At 42.4% G+C, this 19,166-nt stretch overlaps 1 protein-coding gene across 1 annotated transcript in view; it reads left to right on the top strand.

Annotated features, from left to right (window-relative positions):
- The window catches only part of CPQ (carboxypeptidase Q), a 281,871-nt gene that overhangs the window by 19,878 nt on the left and 242,827 nt on the right, over positions 1-19,166 (top strand). Inside the window, exon 2 of the mRNA XM_072151470.1 lies at positions 16,013-16,467. Coding sequence (XP_072007571.1) covers positions 16,038-16,467 — 430 coding nt within the window. The 5' untranslated portion in view covers positions 16,013-16,037. The remainder of the gene's footprint in view (positions 1-16,012; positions 16,468-19,166) is intronic.

Consider the following 19,166-nt stretch of genomic DNA (forward strand, 5'->3'; position numbering starts at 1 on the left):
ATTTCATGCTTAACTTTGATGATAAGGGATAGTCCCAACTTCAGAAATTATCTCCAATCCACTGGATAAGGTATTACTGCCTAATCAGTGAGGGTCTCTGGTTAATGGATGGGGAGCCCATGGTGGTAGACAGCTGTATCCAGGGATCAGACGGAGACAACGTTGTGCAAATCAACTTACAGTTCTTTATTGAACAACAGGTAGCAGGCAACGGGCCTAAACGGTTAACAGCAGATTCTGGTACTAGAGTGATCGTCGAGAGGGTCCTCAGGAATAGTTCACCAGCCTGGTAGTAGATGGGATAGTTGTCTCCAAGCTGTGGAAGCTGCAGCTCTGGATTAGAGTCTCCTGACTCTGGTCCTGGGATTAGGTTAAGTGTCAGCACTGAAGGTGTACTAAACACTGTCTCTCTGTTCACTTTGTCTCTGTAGACAGACCATGGGGTCTAGAGGATATGCTCTTTAAGAGAGCTGATGGTAAAAGACCTTGTGCTTCTCCCTGCCCAGGGGTTTTATGTTCCTGGTCAGGTGGTAGCACCTCTCCAATCAAACTCCAGTTTACAATACAGCCACATAATTAGATAACAACTTACACCCACTTAGCAACGGTAGATCCTGCCTGGATCCTGCAATGGTTATCACCTGAGATCTCCCTGTGTTATCCCTTGGGTGAGTTGATCAGACTCACTAGATGGATCCTGACGGATAGAGGACCTTTTATCTTATATTACCTGGCATCAGGGGGGGGGGGGGGCGTGTCCTGCTCGACTGGCCCCTTTCCATCTAATACTCCTCGTGCCTTATGCCACCTTACTGGTCACAGTTCATGTCATGTGACAAGGGGGCCATCATCTCTGGTCCTTTAGCCTCTTAACAATAGCACAACCCAAAAGAGAGCCAGAAAAAAACCCATCAAAGGATGAATAAAATAAACCATGTATTTTATTGAAGTGACAATGCACACATTACAAAAACACATATGATAGGGACAGAAATGGGGGGAAACAATTTAGCCCCCCATTTAGTTTTAACAATAGCAAACTGAACCCCATGCATGTAACTGACCACATGAAGTCTCAGCAGCCTCCATGGACTTCTACTCCTCTCCATCCTCCATGGAGGCTGCATTGTTACTCAGGGTGGTCCAAATCTGGTAACAGGTCCTCTTTAAGACCTGTTGAGAAAAATCCAAGTATAGGCGGTCCCTGACTTAAGGACACCCGACTTACAGACGACCCCTAGCTACAGACAGACCCCTCTGCCCCCTGTGACCTCTGGTGAAATCTCTGGATACTTTACTTTAGTCCCAAACTGCACTGATCAGCTGTAAGGTGTCTGTAATGGAGCTTCATTGATAATGCTTGGTCTCAAGACAGCACAAAATGTTTAAAATCCAAGTGTCACTAGTACATAAAAAAGTTTTTTTTTGGTTTTCACTTATAAAGAATAGAAGTTTCGACTTATATACAAATTCAGCTGAAGTACAAACCTAAGTAACCTTTCTTCTATGTAACCCAAGGACTGCCTGTACTGTAAATAAAAAAAATAAATCGATAAAAAGAGTTCCATAACTTGTTGAATTAGTTTGCCAGTTGATAAAAATTACTAAAAAAAAACTGGCCTAGAGTTCTATAAAAATGGTAAAAATCGCCTCACCAATATCCTGCCATTCTTGATCCACTGATCTCCACTTCATGGTCATTCATGGACACAAAGGAAATTACCAGTCAGCCAATCACTGGTCACGGTGATGACTTACCTCAGCCACTGATTGGCTTAGAAGCAATAGTTATGTTTTCAGAGAAAGCAGGAATCGGAGATCTATGTGAGTCAGCGATCAGTGAGGTAGGATTCAGTAAATTTTTACTTTTTTCAATTATTTTTCTTAGTTAAACACAGCCTTAAAAGGGATATCATAAAATTAGTATAAAGGCGCTGTTTTTTTTTTCTTTTATAAGACACAGGGCCTCTCAAGTTGGTACCAGAAACGGCTCTGCATTATTCATACTTTTAGCTGTGTAAAGGAAACCTAGCATTTGATTTGATGCATTATGAAGCAAACATACATTGAGAATGCTGTAGCTACACTGATGCAGGATCATATCTTGGTTAATCCCTGAGTAGTTTTGCTGATAAAACAGATTTAACATTATGATAATGAAGCTCCGCCCCTTCTATGGCTGGTTCAGCGCTTCTCCGAGCACTTGAGTTCTCTGCAGGAGAGAATCATGTAATCCCTGGGTTATGCCTGAAGGCAGAATAATCAATTGCTGCACCATCCCCCATCTGCTGTGTGCGAGTGATCCAGCTCAGGTTGATTAGCCATGTCTTGACTAACCTCCATTTTAATTACAAGCTCAGTGTCTAATGTGTTGATCTAGGCAGCCAGCCTGACCCAGCTTTCCCAAGGTCCTGAATGTTATAATTGTTTTTTCAGCAAAACCACTCAGCTCAGTGATTTAAACTGCACCAGTGTAGCTACAGCATTCTCAAGGTATGTTTGCTTCATAATGCATCAAATCGTAAGTTTCCTTTAAGTAATATAAGGATTTTTCTAAAACTGATGCTGGTCAGAAATCTCAGTGTTACATCAGTTCTGCCAGAATTTCTAAATGCTGAAGACCTTTATTACAAACAGAACATTTTTCTCGTATCTTTCACAGACATGTTGGCTGAGAATTAGCATATTAGGCAATGCATAGAGTTGATATTGGCAAATGTGAGAATAATTGTCTGGGAGGGAAATTGTTCCCATTGTTGCACATATAGATCAAGGTTAAAGGGGTTGTTGGAAAATAAGAACTGCAAATGTCATACAATTACTAAAAAGCCCAGCACCCCCCCCCCCCCCCTCCTGCCGATCCAGCACAAATGCTCTGACTGTCAGTCACTATCTTATGAAACACACAAAATATCGCAAAATGATAGCGGAATTTTTTGTTCCCTGCTCGAATCATTGCAAAAGCTTTCCCAAATACTGCGTCCGTATTGCACCCAACAAACACCCTCATATGTACATTTATCCATGATTTCTCCCATCCTTTGTTATCTTAGGAGATAAAATCATTCAGACATGTTTTTGAGGTCTGTGTGCTATCCGTTTTTTCATTGCTATCATTGCTTCCTATGGATCTTTTCAGGCGTCCGGTGTTTTTAACCATTGACAGGGAGAAAAAAATTGCAGCATTTTTTTTTTTCTCACATGCGGACCACGGACCTCCATAGTCAATGGATCCCCCCAAAAAATGGACGCAAAATGGATGACATACGTACGTGTATAGAGAAAAACAAAAAACAACAACGGAGGGCGGCGCCTCGGGTTATGCAAACGTGGTCAGTTTTTCCCCAAAATGTTGGTAGGCAAACAACTGGACAGGGCAAAAGTCTTTTGCGGATGCAATATGCACCGAACATGGAGGACACACGTGTGCAATGGTCACGCCCATCTGAGTGCTGCTGGGCTCACGCCACGTCTTTTGCAGCCGTCAGGCGTATACTGCAACGTAGACATTTAAAAATTGACAAAGAAACAATGCATCCGTTTTTAAGACTTTAAAAATTTAGACATTGACCCCACATTTACTAAGAGGTGTGTCATGGTTTTCTGTCGGACTTTGCACGTTTTATTCAGTGCAAACTGCTTGCACAGGTACGCCCCCCTCATGACGCACGGAGGCAGCGCAGCTGCACCACATAAAGGGTCGCGTGCAACATAATCCCAGCTCAGACACTTCTTAAATACCTGTGCAAGCCGTTTTAGCCCCGAAAAGTGCGCGCGTAACCCTTAGTAAATGAGCCCCACTACCTCCTGCTTGTGTGGTGAACTGTGGACCTAGGACTATCAGTCACTCTTAGTAGTGATATGAAGGGCACTTACAGCTTCAATATATGTGCAGGACATCCTTAGGCCACACATCTTGTCTCTCACTGACTTTTCAGCTCAACGTAACGCTCCCCAACTTACAGCAAATGTCTTATCACCAACTTATCCCCATTTTAGCATTTCTAGGACTAGCTGAGGCTCCAACTTCGGCAAACAAAGACCTAATTCACATGTATGTATGCTCACCCAGACCAGATGTGAAAATGTGTGTGCTGATGACAGGTTCCTTTAATAATGGATGGATCGGCATCCAATGTGTCCAGTTTAGTATCGCGGGAGTATCAGAAATTGCTGTGCTAAGCATTCTACCATAGAGTGAATGAGAGTACTGGCGATACCCTTGCTCTGTGATTTCTGACGCTCTCATAGTATTGAACAGGATGACAGGATCTCCTTGTGATCGGGGTCCCAGTAGTTGGAGCTCCATCCTTTAGATTTTTGGCCCTTGTCCTGTAAATAGGGGATAACCATCAAACTTTATACAACCCCTTTAAAATTGTTCATAGAAAGTTTCACTCAAGTCCAACAACTCCTCCTTGGTGCGGTATTATTTTTGTCAATGTGCGTGTACGGTTTTAGCTCTTCTTCGTGTCGCCATGGGCTCAGCACTTTTCAGTTACGTTCCCCACGTTGCGGCGGTATAAATCATAATTGTGACTCTTTCTATTAGTCATTTTACTCTATTATTCAGTAATCATTGGCACATTCTGCTTTTATTATCACTCCGATTATTTTTCTGCTGGGTTTTCCCATAGTGGAAGTAATCAGAATGGCAGCGAACATCATGAGCCTAGAAAAAGGAAGCAATTTTCCGTCCTGTCGAAGGCTGCTTACAGTAAATGGAGGTCGTATGTGAAAAAACACAATTTCGTCGCTTCAATGTCACATTTATTACATTATATGGGGAATAATGGATAATAATGACATTCATTGTGAGACGGCTTCAAGTGTGTGTACATAATACTGTGATCCCCTGATCCGCCAGCTATGTAACCTTCTCACTGCGGTGTCACAGCACTAACTGTGCGCTAATGTCATTCTTCATATCCTGGGAAATCTGAACGCTAAATGGAACATTTTACAGCCATTATAAGTAGTGTCAGTCCTAGTTAAAGGAATAATCTGCTGGATGTCTTGGGTAATGTCTTTTTACTTATCACAAATCCTTCTAAATTTCTTTAATAAAGATAATTTGCCCTTAAATAGAATTATAGAAAATTCACGGATAACAATAAACTATTGAGTTATCCTGTTGGTGAGACCGGGCACCACCATAGACTTCTGCATGGAGCGCCCCTTCCCCTTAAACATAAAAAATATTTATTAACCTACACATATTTATACATACATACAGTTATACACATTATATACATGTACATACAGCGCATGCATGTGTGGTGTCAAATACATACACATACAGTATATACACATCATGTATATGCACATACAGTATATACACATGTATACGCGCATACAGTATAAGCACATCATGTATACGCGCATACAGTATAAGCACATCATGTATGCGCACATACAGTATAAGCACATCATGTATGCGCACATACAGTATACACACGTACGCACACGTATACGCACATACAGTATACACATGTATATGCACATACAGTATACACACATCATGTATAAGCACATACAGTATATACATGTATACGCACATACAGTATATACACATAAAGTATAGACACATCATGTATACGTACATAAAGTATAGACCCATAATGTATACGCACATACAGTTTATACACACCATGTATACGCACATACAGTATATACACATCATGTATATGCGCATAAAGCATATACACATCATGTACATACAGCATATACATATCAAATAACTCCATACTAGTCGTTTTTCCACTCACTAGACTCTCTCCTCTCCAATGTATTCCTAATGCAGCGGCCAGGCTTGTCTTTCAGACCAAACGCTACACTGATGCCTCCAGTCTGTGCCAGTCACTACACTGGTTGTCCGTCTCCTTCCGAATTCAGTGTAAAATAATGACCCATCCACAAAGCCCTGCATTATGCTGCACCTCCATATCTCTCTTCTCACTCATCTCAGTATATCGCCTAACCAGTGCTCTTTGATCTGCCAGTGATCTTAGAATAATCTCTACCAGAATTCAAACCTCTCATGTACACCTCCAGGATTTCTCTCGAGCTGCACCAATTCTCTGGAATGACCTTTTCCGGACAACCAGACTAATACCCAACTTCCAAAGTTTCAAACATGCTCTTAAAACCCATCTTTTTAGGCAGCCTATCACACTTGCTAACTGCATGAAATGTCAACTTTCCCTTTACTAATCCACCCTTTGTCCTCCACCCGTTGGTGATCCGGCAAACACCAGAGAATGTAAGCTCTTGTGTGCAGGGCCACTCCTAAGATCCTGAAGGGCTGTTGTCAACATATTGGTGCTCATTTACTAAGGGTCGCACTGCTCACTTTTGTTGGACCTTTTTCGGGATTACACGGCTTGAACGGGTATTTAAAAAGTACTGGGATCTGCGCTGGGATGTTGACGCATGGGATCTTTTTTGGCACAGCTGGCTTCCATGTGACTCAATTTAGGGGGCGTGCTGTCGGATGATCCGACTGACTCGGACTGAGCGCGGGATTTAACTTTCAAATGGTGTCGCAAACCCAGGTGCTTACATGCACCACTAAAAAGATGGTGAACTCTGTCAGAAGCGTCACATGTGGGATATCAGACAATGCACTTTTGGTGAACTACAGCGGGAATGTAAGTAAATGTGCCCCATTGAGAGCAAGAAATGATGTGTGAGGATTTCATGAGTGAATGTCCTTCTCAGTGTAAAATTTGGTGGGTGGTTTGGGTGTCCATGGATGGGCCCCTAGATAATGTGATAATACACTTCTGCTTGTACCCTTTTTTCAGTAAGGGTATTTTGAGCCCTGTCCATATTCATAAGGAAAACCTATAAAAAAAATATATTAGTCAGACGAGTTGGCCAGTGTATGATGAAACCCCCGAAAGATCAGGAGACTCCGACCTCTGGCAGACATTGGGGGTCATTTACTAAGGGCCCGATTTGCGTTTTCCCGACGATGTGTTTTTGGCGCACGCGATCGGATTGTGACGCATCGGCGCCGGCATGCACGCGACAGAAATCGAGGGGCTTGGCCGAACGAAAACCCAACAGATTCAGAAAAACCGCTGCATTTTTTTAAAAAAAAAGTGTCGCTGGACACACGCTTACCTTCACTCGGCCCGGCTTAGTGAACTCCAGTGCATTCAGCGCAGCAGCGACACCTGGTGGACGTAGGAGGAACTGCCTTAGTGAATCGCCGGAAGACCCAAATCCACCGCAGAGAACGCACCGCTGGATCGCGAATGGACCGGGTAAGTAAATCTGCCCCATTATCTCGGGACTTGTACGTCATCCCAATGGACTTTAAGGTTCAGAAACATCTGACTTATTCTTTTTTCTTAGTTTGTTTAACATTGCCGTTATTTTTTTTATAGATACAAAAATAAAATAAATCCCTTCTGTATCTTTCCTGATGGATAACATAACGGGGGTCATTTACTAAGGGTGGCAAAGCGCACTTTTGTCAGATTGTTCCACTTTTTCGGAGATTCGACGGCTTGGACAGGTGTTTAACAGGTGTTTGCACTGGGTTTTTGGCCCACGCGATGGACACAAATTGAAGGGGGCGTGCTGACAATCCGACAGATTCGGACTAAACGCAGGATTTCACTTTCAAATTGTGGCGCAAGCCCTAGCCCTAAGATGTTCCACCAAAAGTTGGTGAACTCTGTCGGACCTGAGCGGTGAAGCGACACATGCCGGATATCAGGCGCACGATCTTAGTGAATCGTGGCACAGGGCATGATTGTTGGACAATGCATTCGGTGAACTCCGCTGACGGGGTAAGTAAATGTGCCCCAATGTGAACGGGACCAGAAATATATTTACTGTCTATCTGCTTTTCCGTAAAACAATATTTGTGTTTTTAATCCCAGATGGGAATTAAAGCAACGAGCCCCCGCTCCCCTGGAAGACCACCGTCTGTTCCATATGTGTATATTTATATACCCCTCTAAGCCTCTTAAATCTCTATAGTATCAGATAGAAAATGCAATCACAACTACGACATTCTTGTTGAGGTAAAGTGATATGAGGAGAATGTGCGCTGTTATAGGGAGGGTATCCCATTATATAAGACCCCGGGGTTGTAATCACTTTCCAGTTGTGTAAAATGTAATCCCTTGTCCTCACAGTTTAGGAATTCACATAAATGTGCTCCGTGAATCTGCGCTCTAATTTCACGCTTTACGCGGCCGTTTTTCTCATTCCAGCTCGGTGTAATCATGGAAATAAGTATCTGTTACTTTGTAACGCTTTGCTTCTCCATGCGGAGACGACTGTTCGCGATCGGCTCTGCTGGCCCAGCCTATACACAAATCACATTAGGTACAATTCCCTGCTGAAAAGTTTTTAAGTCCAAGTTGCAAAATTTTTTTTTTTTTTTTTTTAAAGACTCCAAAAGCATCAACTGCTTAGCGAGGAGCGTCCTAGTAGTACTGCACAGAATCGTTAAAAGGCTTGGCCCAAATTCAGATGTTCTCCTTGATTTACAGCATACAAAATAACATACTAATCGGTGCTACCTAGGACCCCACTGATCATGCCCTCTCCATACTGGGCAGGTGTCAGCAGAATTATATAGCAAACACCTTACACCCATGATAAATGCTGGCACCAATCTCTGTTGTTAACCTTTTAAGTGCTGTGGTTGGATTTAAAGGAACAGTATCATCAAAGTTAAGTATGAAAAACCAGGGACACTTACTCATAGATCCAGACACACATCAACTGTTAAAATTTATGCTTATAATCTTCAAGGGCTCTGGGGGGTGTCACCAGAGCGAATCCTTGCTTCAGCTTCACAGGCTGTCTCGCACTCCCCCCCCCCCCCCCCTCTCTGTGTCTGCTGTAATCTCACTGCAGAATAGGAAGTTTCAGCACATGATGGTAGGGTGAAGTGCTAATGGAGCACAGGGGAGAGGTTTGTAATAGCCTATGACACTGCTGCACAGAGTGGCTCTGGTAACACCCACCAGATCACAGTCGCAGTGCCTGGATCTTTGAGTAAGTATCCCTGCTTTATCATGTTTGAGTTTGATGGTATGATGGTCTTATATACTCGAGTATAAGCCTAGTTTTTCAGCACAAAAAATGTGCTGAAAAACCCAAACTCGGCTTATACTCGAGTCAAAAAATAAATATATCTAAACTCACCTTTCCGGTGACCCCTGTATATCTTCTGTGCAATCTGTCCGGCAGCGGCGGCAGGCTATATACACTGGGGCAGGGTCTGGCAGGCTATATACACTGGGGCAGGGTCTGGCAGGCTATATACACTGGGGCAGGGTCTGGCAGGCTATATACACTGGGGCAGGGTCTGGCAGGCTATATACACTGGGGCAGGGTCTGGCAGGCTATATACACTGGGGCAGGGGCTGGCAGGCTATATACACTGGGGCAGGGGCTGGCAGGCTATATACACTGGGGCAGGGGCTGGCTGGCTATATACACTGGGGCAGGGGCTGGCTGGCTATATACACTGGGGCAGAGCCTGGATGGCTATATACTGGGGAGGCTGTGACCAATGCATTTCCCACCCTCGGCTTATACTCGAGTCAATAGGTTTTCCCAGTATTTTGCGGTAAAATTAGGGTCCTCGGCTTATACTCGAGTATATTCGGTAGATTTCCTTTAACTTAAAAACCTGGCAGTCGGGAGATCCTTTTAGTAATGCTGTAGTGGTACAAAGTGAACATTACAGAGTAACAGCATCGCATTATAAATATTCTTTGTACAATGATGGAGCTTTTAGGATTTGCTTTGTGTGTTGTTGTTCTTTTTTCCTCTCGATTTCATTGAAATTATTAGTAAATGGACTCAAGACCTGCAGATTAAAGTGGCTCAAGTAGGAATTTGGAGTTTAGTGAGATTTTAGAGAAGATCTTACGGCAACTCTGCGTCCAAAGCGGCACAGATTAGGATAATGTGAAACTCAGATAATGGGTGTATGAAAAGAGCTTTTTATTAAATGTATGTAAGGACATGTCTTGATTAATATTCCTCCGGCTTGGATACTCTATATGGGTACAGTAGCCAGGTCCCTATAATCGAGTCTATCTGGCACTGTATGGCACTCTCTGGGTATCATTTGGCACCATGTGGGTTCAAAGGGGGACATGTATCCTAGTTATTATTTTCTTTGGTGTATGATTTTGGAAGGTCTTTTTTGCGCCTTATGTATGATCATGTCTTGTTTTTCTTGTGATACATCTTTCGTTTTTCCTAATTTCATTTTTTTTTAGACTTTTTGATGCAAATGTCCCAAATCCACATGGGGGAGGTTACATGCAGGAGTGGACACTTTTGTAAATTTTGGATTTGCGGCCATTGTCTGCAATTTTTAGCACTCTAGTCACACCCCAGGGAGATGACGACATACCGGGCTGAGGTCACCCGTAATGTTAACAAGTGTATTTTCAAACTCATCACAACAGCTAATAAGAGGAAATTTGCCTCTGTAAACACAGAGTTTACAAGTTTTAACAATATGTTTACATACACGCTAATGTAGTGTGAACAAATGTGTTTGTTAAGGCACTGTTAACACCATGTTCATATCAAAGTGATTAGGCAAATCTTCTCTTCTCCACTGTTGTGATGCATTTGAAAACATATCTGTTAACCTTACCCCTAGAAGTAACCAATACATTTCAATAAAATGTAAATGCAAAAATTTATGAATTAAAAAAAAAACGGCCCAAACTTTCAATGCCCAGCAGGTTTATGTGCAAAATTTTAAACATTTATAGCATGTGAAATAATTCCAACTTACACGGTAGAACAGGACCCATGAAAAAAAATTCTTCTTTTGCACCTGCCCTGGAATCGGTGCAGAACTGCGCCTTAAAAAGTCACATTAACAAGCAAAAAAAAGTGATACATAAGTAAAAAGTCTTGTGGAACATCTGGAGGATAAAGATGCATAAGGTACATGGTGCAGACCAATGTGTATTTGAAAAACAACAGCAAAACTCGCAGTGAAAAGTTGCAAAAACAACAAAAAAACTAGACAATTAAATTAGCAGAAATAAAGACACATATTCCCCAATGTGTCACTATGTGGATAGAATAAGGCACACTAAAGCACTATGCGGGTACTGTCATGGCATGGGCAAAGCATGGCATACTTCAGACATTGTTGACTGCTATGAGGGAAATGTACTTTTCGGCATAAAAAGCCCCTATGTACACAAAAAATGTGTTACTTTTTAGTTCTTCTTAAAAGATTTGTCTCAGGTTTAAAAATATGGCTACTTTCTTCGGCAATTGACAGTGGTTTTTGCCATGAACCTCAGCTCAGCTGTATAGAAATGTAGCTTAGCTGCAATACCAAGTACTACCCATGGTCAGATGGGGCGCTATTTTTGGAGGAAAGCAGGAAAGTTTATCGAACCTTGATCAATCCCTTTACAAAAAGTGGCAAAGAATTGGAGGGGTTTAGACAGGAGGAGACTTGGCAGTGGTTTACAGTCAGAACATACTGTAAGTAGATTTCAATCTTGTACAAGATTCGTAAAACACAGACTATGTGATGGCCATATTTCACATACAGAACACTACCATCAGGCATCATAGTAATATATGATGCTAGGAGCCCCTGTATTGCCATTTGACTACAGTTTCATACAGAAAATATGATTATGGCAGTGCAGGGACTCCTAGCATCATATATAACTATGATGTTTGGAGTCTTGTATGAAATAAGCCTTATTCTCCATCATTTTAAAGTGACACTAACCAATCTTGAGATCATCCTGACTGACCTGAGACTCCAGTGAACATGGCCACAGCCAAACTTGAACAGCGCCCCCCTATTACTTGGATTAAAAGGGGAGCGGGAGAGGAGGGAAATGAGAGGATGAAAGCACAGGATATGACTCCGTGACTCCGTACCGTGACTCTGTGACTCTGTATCGTAGAAGCCGCCAGTGTTGCGAACCGTTGAGCACTGCGTTTATTGTTCCTTTACGCAGGAAGTGGTCATGCTAAGTGTCATGGAAGGGCATGGTGGGGGGACACAGCTGGTGCAGAGCTCTCCTGCCCCGTGCATAAGCACTACCTAGGTTATGCGTACGTTCACCTTGAACGTTCACATGATTTTCATTTTGGTTATGGCCACCGGTGTGACTACCCATGAGGTACATCAGGAGGCCTCTTGAAGTATCATGTGGTACCGGAGGGTTGGAGCTTTCATCAAATCCCGGTACACCAGCACCAGTGCATGATAAATCTCCACTTATATCTAAATGCAAATTAGGTTATCGGTGCACTAATTGGATGAAACCAGCTTTCTCCATTTTTCTTAAAAATTACACGGGTCCTTCCACCAAGGGGTGGTGCTGTAAATCTATTTGGCATTAAAGCGGTTTTCCCACTAAAACAAGTTAGGCCCTATCCACAGGCGCTTAGCAATTTCCGTCAGCTACATTACTCTCACGGAACGACGAGGGGTCAGGCGGAGGTACGTGGGACCCCATCAGACTGCTCATTTCCTTGATCTGTGGGGCTCTCATCATTGAGACCCCCACTGGTCAGCAGTTAGGCCCTATCCTGTGGATAAGGCCTAACTTGTGTTCATGGGAAAAACCTTTCAACACTGGAAACAGTCATTTGAATAAAAATTTATTTTCTCTAAAGAACATGAAAGGAATGTCAGGGATATTTGAACTCAATGCTACATTCACTTATTGGGGGAGATTTATCATAAGTCAGATGCAGAATCAAAGAGCAGAACTGTTCAATCAGAGCTCAGCTTTCATTTTCCCACAGCTGTTTATCAAATGAAAGCTGAGCCCTGATTGGTTTCCATGGGCAACTAGTACAATTTTACCTCAGAAATGGCGTCTGCAGTACAGTAAAACGCGTGGGCCGCCGGCTGCTTCCTCTGGTGATGTAGCAGCCGTTTTGTGTTCATCTGACTGATTAAATAGTTGACACAACCGTCGCCATCCTATGCGGGTCAGTCTATCAGGTTCCCTTGTTTTCTTTCACTAAGTCTGTTTAATATCTAACGGGGAGAATTTGTGAGGATCAGCAGATTTGTCTTTCCACTGAATTTGTTTACAAAGAATCAGTTTCCTGGTTATAGAAGAAGACGACAGATGCCGGACTGAGGTAGTGTCTATCATCCCTGCAAACTAGATGAGAACTTTTTATATGCATTTATTATTGGGTATAGAAGTGTTTATAGAATATCTGGGGAAGGAAATATTCAGTGTGAGACCAACTATACTGCATCTAGATCATAGAAATGGTCCTGTATCTAGCATGATAAATACATGACCACGATCCTAAATATTAAGCGGTTTTCCAGGTCAAAAGTCTTTTCTGTATGTAGTGTAACTGCGATAAACTTTTATGGACTACTATATTATGGATAGGACTACTATATTATGGATAGGACCCCGCTGAGCTGATCCTCAGGGGTGTCTGCAGTCATATCACTATCAATCTCATATTAAAGGGTTGTCCCAAGTTTCAATGTTATCCCCTATCCGCAGCGGAGGGCATAACAATATGATTGCTGGACCATTAGTGGCCACATATTGAAGATCATGTCGCCCCATTACTGTGCAGTGAGCACACGTCTCACCAAACTGTAACCGTACACGGGAAGATATAGGATGTGTGCCAACCCTGTGCTCCTCTATGGAGAGGGGAGTGTGAGCAGCTCTCATCCCTTCTCCTCTCTATTGTGCTGACGTGTGTATGTACCCTAAGTCAGGTGCCCTTATAGGATACCTGTCAGCTCAAAATAGGAGTAAATGCTCATACTAATAAAAAAAATTGTCCTTAGCTTTCTTCCATTTATCCCAATGTTAAAATCCGAGTTTGTATGTTCTCTCCATGTTTGCATGGGTTTCCACCGGGTCCTCCGGTTTCCTCCCACACTCCAAAACATACTGGTATGTTTTTGTGAGCCAGGAAACAGGGACCCATCTGGCAAGTTCAGTGCAGCGCTGCGTAATCTGTGTGCACTATATAAATAAAGCTATTATTATCACTATTATAGCTGCTGCGGAACATACCGATAAGCTCTGACGCACGATTGCCCATATCTTTCAGCGATCAGCTTATTAATTATTGAGCTGTCCAGGGGCGGTGACTGCAGCATCAAGCCTGGCGCATGGTACAGGCACCGCCGGCATCTAGTGTGGGAGGGTCGGAGAAACACAAGAGAGGGGAGGTCCTGGACGAGCCCCTCATGAATAAGCAATCGGACCACTAAGTGCCACAGTGTGGCAGAGCTCGGTATGTTCCACTACAGCTATCATTTTGACAATGTGATAAAAGGAAGTGGGCTAGAGACAGTTTTTCATTAGTATTCGCAGCTACTCCTTTTTTTTTTTTTTTTTTTTGAGCTGATGGGTGTCCTTTAAGTCAGGGACCGCCTATACTCCTATTCTTTATGGAAAATATAAAGGAAAACGACAGCAAGTATGCTGCAATTTGAAAGCGACATAACATATGTTAAATAAAGAAAAAACCATAATACAATTGAAGACGCCTGGCATATTGTCCATTACGAATTGCTGGCTGTGGCAATTTTTGGAACTTAAAGAGTGATTTTCGTAAAGATTTATGAAAGAATACCATTGGGAAATAATAACAGTAAATGTGATGGCAGTCATTTTTATAACTGGATAGAGACAGAATCGTCCAGTTAGATGAAGTATTTGCAGCACGCCAGCGCTAATAATAGTCAGTGCTCGGGATCTTATCGTTGATGTATATACAGACCTGTACACTGCCTTACCTTATGTCTGTGCATGGAGAAAATGATGTGAAGAGTTTCTTTCTAACATAGTATCTTCTCTTCAGACCTGAACTGAGATGTCAGGAAGAGTCTTCTTTCCCGGAGATGAACCAAAACTTCTATTTACTTTTGAATAAAGTTATTTCTCAATCACGTTAGAAATTCTTCTCGAATGGAGAAACTCTGAGAAAGTTTGGTTTATTTTTCTGCATTATTTCCGTGTAGAGGGATGACCTTACATGCCATGTCACCAGCCTAAAAACTTGAATATTTCAACAATCTGTAGCTTTTATGCCATCATGCTTGGGTAATGTTAGACGGTCATGGGTCGGCATTCAGTCTTGTTTCACCTCGTTGAGTTGAGTTGCAACCTTTATAATGACCATCCTGGCACTCATAGTACCGTGATTTATTATACATTATTCCAAGTTCCATCATTATAAACATAAAAAGAACAAGTTTCGACACTCCCTGAGCCATTTTCAGCTCTGACAACAGCTCAGGAAGAGCCCAAACTGGTTCCTTTGATGTTTGTACTGATGGAAGCAGTGCCGGCACCAGCACTGGACATACCAGGCAAGTGCCTGGGCCTAGGGCTCCTGGGGGGCCCACGTAAGGCTGTACATAAGGAATCCAAGGGGGTGAGGAGGGCTGTATTATAGGAGGTGAGGGGGGATTTATTCAAAATAACTATGAGCGGGCTATTTGGTAAAAATATTTTAGGGAACAGGAGACTGTTTTATCTGAAATTTTAATGCCGCCATGTGAGTTCACTGCAAAGGGGCCCACTGAGGCTCTGTCACCCAGGGGCCTACTGAAACCTGGATGGAAGTCCGACTAAAACATAAAAGCTTTTTGCAATTACTTCCGATAGCCTTGTTGTACAAAGGATATACGTTCTGGCCATGATGTGGCTGCAACATCTACCAGTAATGGCTCCATGGTTTGCACATAGATGGTGCACAACCATCAGTGTTCTTACTAGCAGACTTCTCCTTTAATAATAATTCTGATAATTTGGTGTAAAACATTTTTAAAATCCATCACTATTTATTATTGTTCCACATGACTGTTTGTAATATTTTTGTATGTGTCCCCTGTGATTTGTAAAGCGCTGCAGAATTTGATGGCGCTGTATAAATAAAGATTATTATTATAATTTTTATATTCCTAAATTCTAAATTCAAATGTAGGGACTAATTTAGCAAATTCTGCTTGTTCTTCTTCATTCCATAGGAACGTTTCCTAAGAAAAAAGTACAATGAAGCCTCCCCGATTGACAAGTGTGCTAGCACTCTATATTCTATGTATAAGTGTAGAGGTCAGCGATCACCATAGAGTCAGTTCCCGGAAACTAGAACTAATAAAGCAGGAGGTCGCTGGATATAGAGATGTAGCTAAATCTATCATCGACCTTGCTGTATATGGGAGAGCACAGAACAGATCCTATGAGAGGTTAGCCCTCTTTGTAGACACCATTGGAAACCGAATCAGTGGCTCGGACAACCTGAACAATGCTATAAAATACATGTATAAAGCCTTACGTGACGATGGTCTACAGAACGTGTCACTAGAAGCTGTGAAAATCCCACATTGGGAACGTGGAAAAGAATCGGCTATGATGATCCAACCACGGAAGAAGAATCTGTCAATACTTGGACTTGGAGGGAGTGTTGGAACCCCCAAGGAAGGTACGGTACAAATATTTACTACCTCCAATAGGCAATAACAAGGTATCGTATTTTCTGGGTGATAAGGCGCACCGGACTATAGGGCGCATTACTAAAAAGGCGCAGGGTCCGGGGGCGTGGAGGAGGTCCGGGGGCGTGGTGTGAAAACCGAGCAGACTCTCCACAGACCCGGCAAGAGGTGAGCGGTCTCCCCAGGGAGATGGGGAAGGGGGTCCGTTCAGGTGGAGGAGGGCAGCGGACCCTACTTACATAGGTCCCCGCTACCGGAGACAGCAGATCTCCAGCGGGAACTGCAGACCACGCGGCAGAAGTTGGTTCGCGCTATGGCGCCTGTTGTTCGTGCCGCGTGGTCTGCAGTTCCCGCTGGAGATCTGCTGTCTCCGGTAGCGGGGACCTATGTAAGTAGGGTCCGCTGCCCTCCTCCATACATAAGGCGCACCGGACTATAAGGCTCACTTTGGATTTCTAAGGAAATCTTAGGTTTTTATGTGCGCCTTATAGTCCGAAAAATACGGTAGTTGTGTTTTTATAGATAAGGTTGAAACAAGGTTCATGTCCAACCAATAGTTTTATTGTGTTAATCCAGAGAAAGCCAAAAAAAACTCTATAAAGAGAATGTCAATCGCCCCACAATAGGGAAAAATACCATCCCCATCCTAAATATGGCAGAATAACTCCCTGGATCAACCTCCCATTACCAAAATGTTTAGTCTCCATTACCTATGGTACTTCTGAAACATCAAGGCATCCAGACCTCTGATGTTTCACAACGTTTTTATTAAAGTTTTCCATTTTTTCCAGGTAGGGTACAAAAAATAATGGAGTTATATGATCGCCTTTTCCATATCTGCAAAACTTAAAATCAGCTGGACCGGCAAGATCGCAGAAATAATGCAAATCACCCAATGGATAAATTCTATAGGATACATGTGGGTACAACTCCTTTCATCCCAGCTGTCGGCAGGGGGTCAGTAGACCCATATTTTTGAGACTGATAGCGGGTCTGAATGGTGAGATCTGCATCAACTATGTATTTATGACATATCATGCTGATATATCATAAACACTGTCCATAACAATACAGGTGGTCCCCTACTTAAGAACACCTGACTTACAGATGACCCCAAGTTACAAACGGACCTCTGGATGTTGGTAATTTACTGTACTTTAGTCCCAGGCTTCAATGATCAGCTGTAACAGTTATCACAGGTGTCTGTACTTAAGCTTTATTGTTAATCCTGCTTCTTATGACAACCCAACATTTTTAAAATCCAATTGTCACAGAGACCAAAAAAGTTCTGGCTGGGGTTACAATGATAAAATATACAGTTCCGACTTACATACAAATTCAACTTAAGAACAACCCTACAGAACCTATCTTGTATGTAACCCGGGGACTGCCTGTACACCTTTATAATGGGCATGCTTATGATACCTTGCCCTTTTTAAAGTGAACCGGTCAACAGGAATGTAATTTTTAGCTGTTGACGGGTTCCAATCGCTTTTGCTGTGCTGGTTTTAAAAACGCCTTTGTCAGCAATCTGAATAATTTCTGTACTTCATGTCAAGTAAGTGGGGAGGAAGGGGGGGGGTGTGATGCAGCCTTGTGTGTCTGTGTCTCGGTCTCCTCATCCATTCTTCCTCTCCTCCACACTGTCCCCTGCCTGCCCATTGGAACCTTTCATCAGCTAAAAATGACATTCCTGCTGACAGATTCCCTATAAGATTTAATTTGTCTAATAAGTTCTAAGAAATTAGAGAGTAGTATAGAATTGCACATGCTACCTCTATATGTACTGCAATACATTATATAGTCCTACTTTTCTTGCCGACAGTCAACCATATTCAAAATAGCCATAGAAAATGTTATCAAAATTAATTAATAAAAAAAAAAATCTAATATTTCTCACCTGTCCAACCCTTGCTGATCTCGTATTCTTATTTTTATTTTTTCCCTGTAGCCTTTATGTGTCTATCACTGGCCTCATTGGTGAAGCTAACATATTCTGACATGTGACCGCTGAGGCCAGTGATTGGCACATTAACGCTTCAGGAAATGAAACCAATATCGGCATGTAACTCCGCAGCCCTGGTGCTGGATCGGCACAAGTTTTATAACAGCTCAATGTTTATTTCTGTAGCTTTCAAACTTTTCCTGAAGCTATATAAGCTCCAAAACAAACAAAGTAAGAGGATACCACATGCCACATATAATAATAAAAGGGTAATACTTTATTCAATACAAAATTTGTTAAAATAACATAACATCTAAAATAACATCTCAGGAGAGATATAAAAAGCGAGGTGCACCAAGAGAGAAGTCTATACACAATATTAAATGGGCAGAAATAATGCAAACATTAGTGGTCTGCAGTATGACAACAACAGCTTCAATGACTTTAAGCCCCCGTCAGCCTATACTTCAAACATCATAGTTAGGCAGCATGCCTTAGTAGACAATTGTGAGGTTAAATGTTATATATTACATAATAGTTAGACATAATACCTGGTGTACCTCTCGCCCCAAAACGCGTTTCAACCCGCCTGGTCTTTCTCAATATTTTCCTGAAGCTAGTCTGAATTCGTGAACTCTTGGACAACACCTTTAAAATAATTCACTGTAATTTTTTTTTTTTACAAAAATGTGCAGCATATATACAATAACGTAGCCAGAAGCATTTTTGACACTGAGCAGCAGA

This window comes from Engystomops pustulosus, chromosome 5, assembly GCF_040894005.1.
Source record: "Engystomops pustulosus chromosome 5, aEngPut4.maternal, whole genome shotgun sequence".
In the NCBI taxonomy this organism is placed as follows: Eukaryota; Metazoa; Chordata; class Amphibia; order Anura; family Leptodactylidae; genus Engystomops; species Engystomops pustulosus.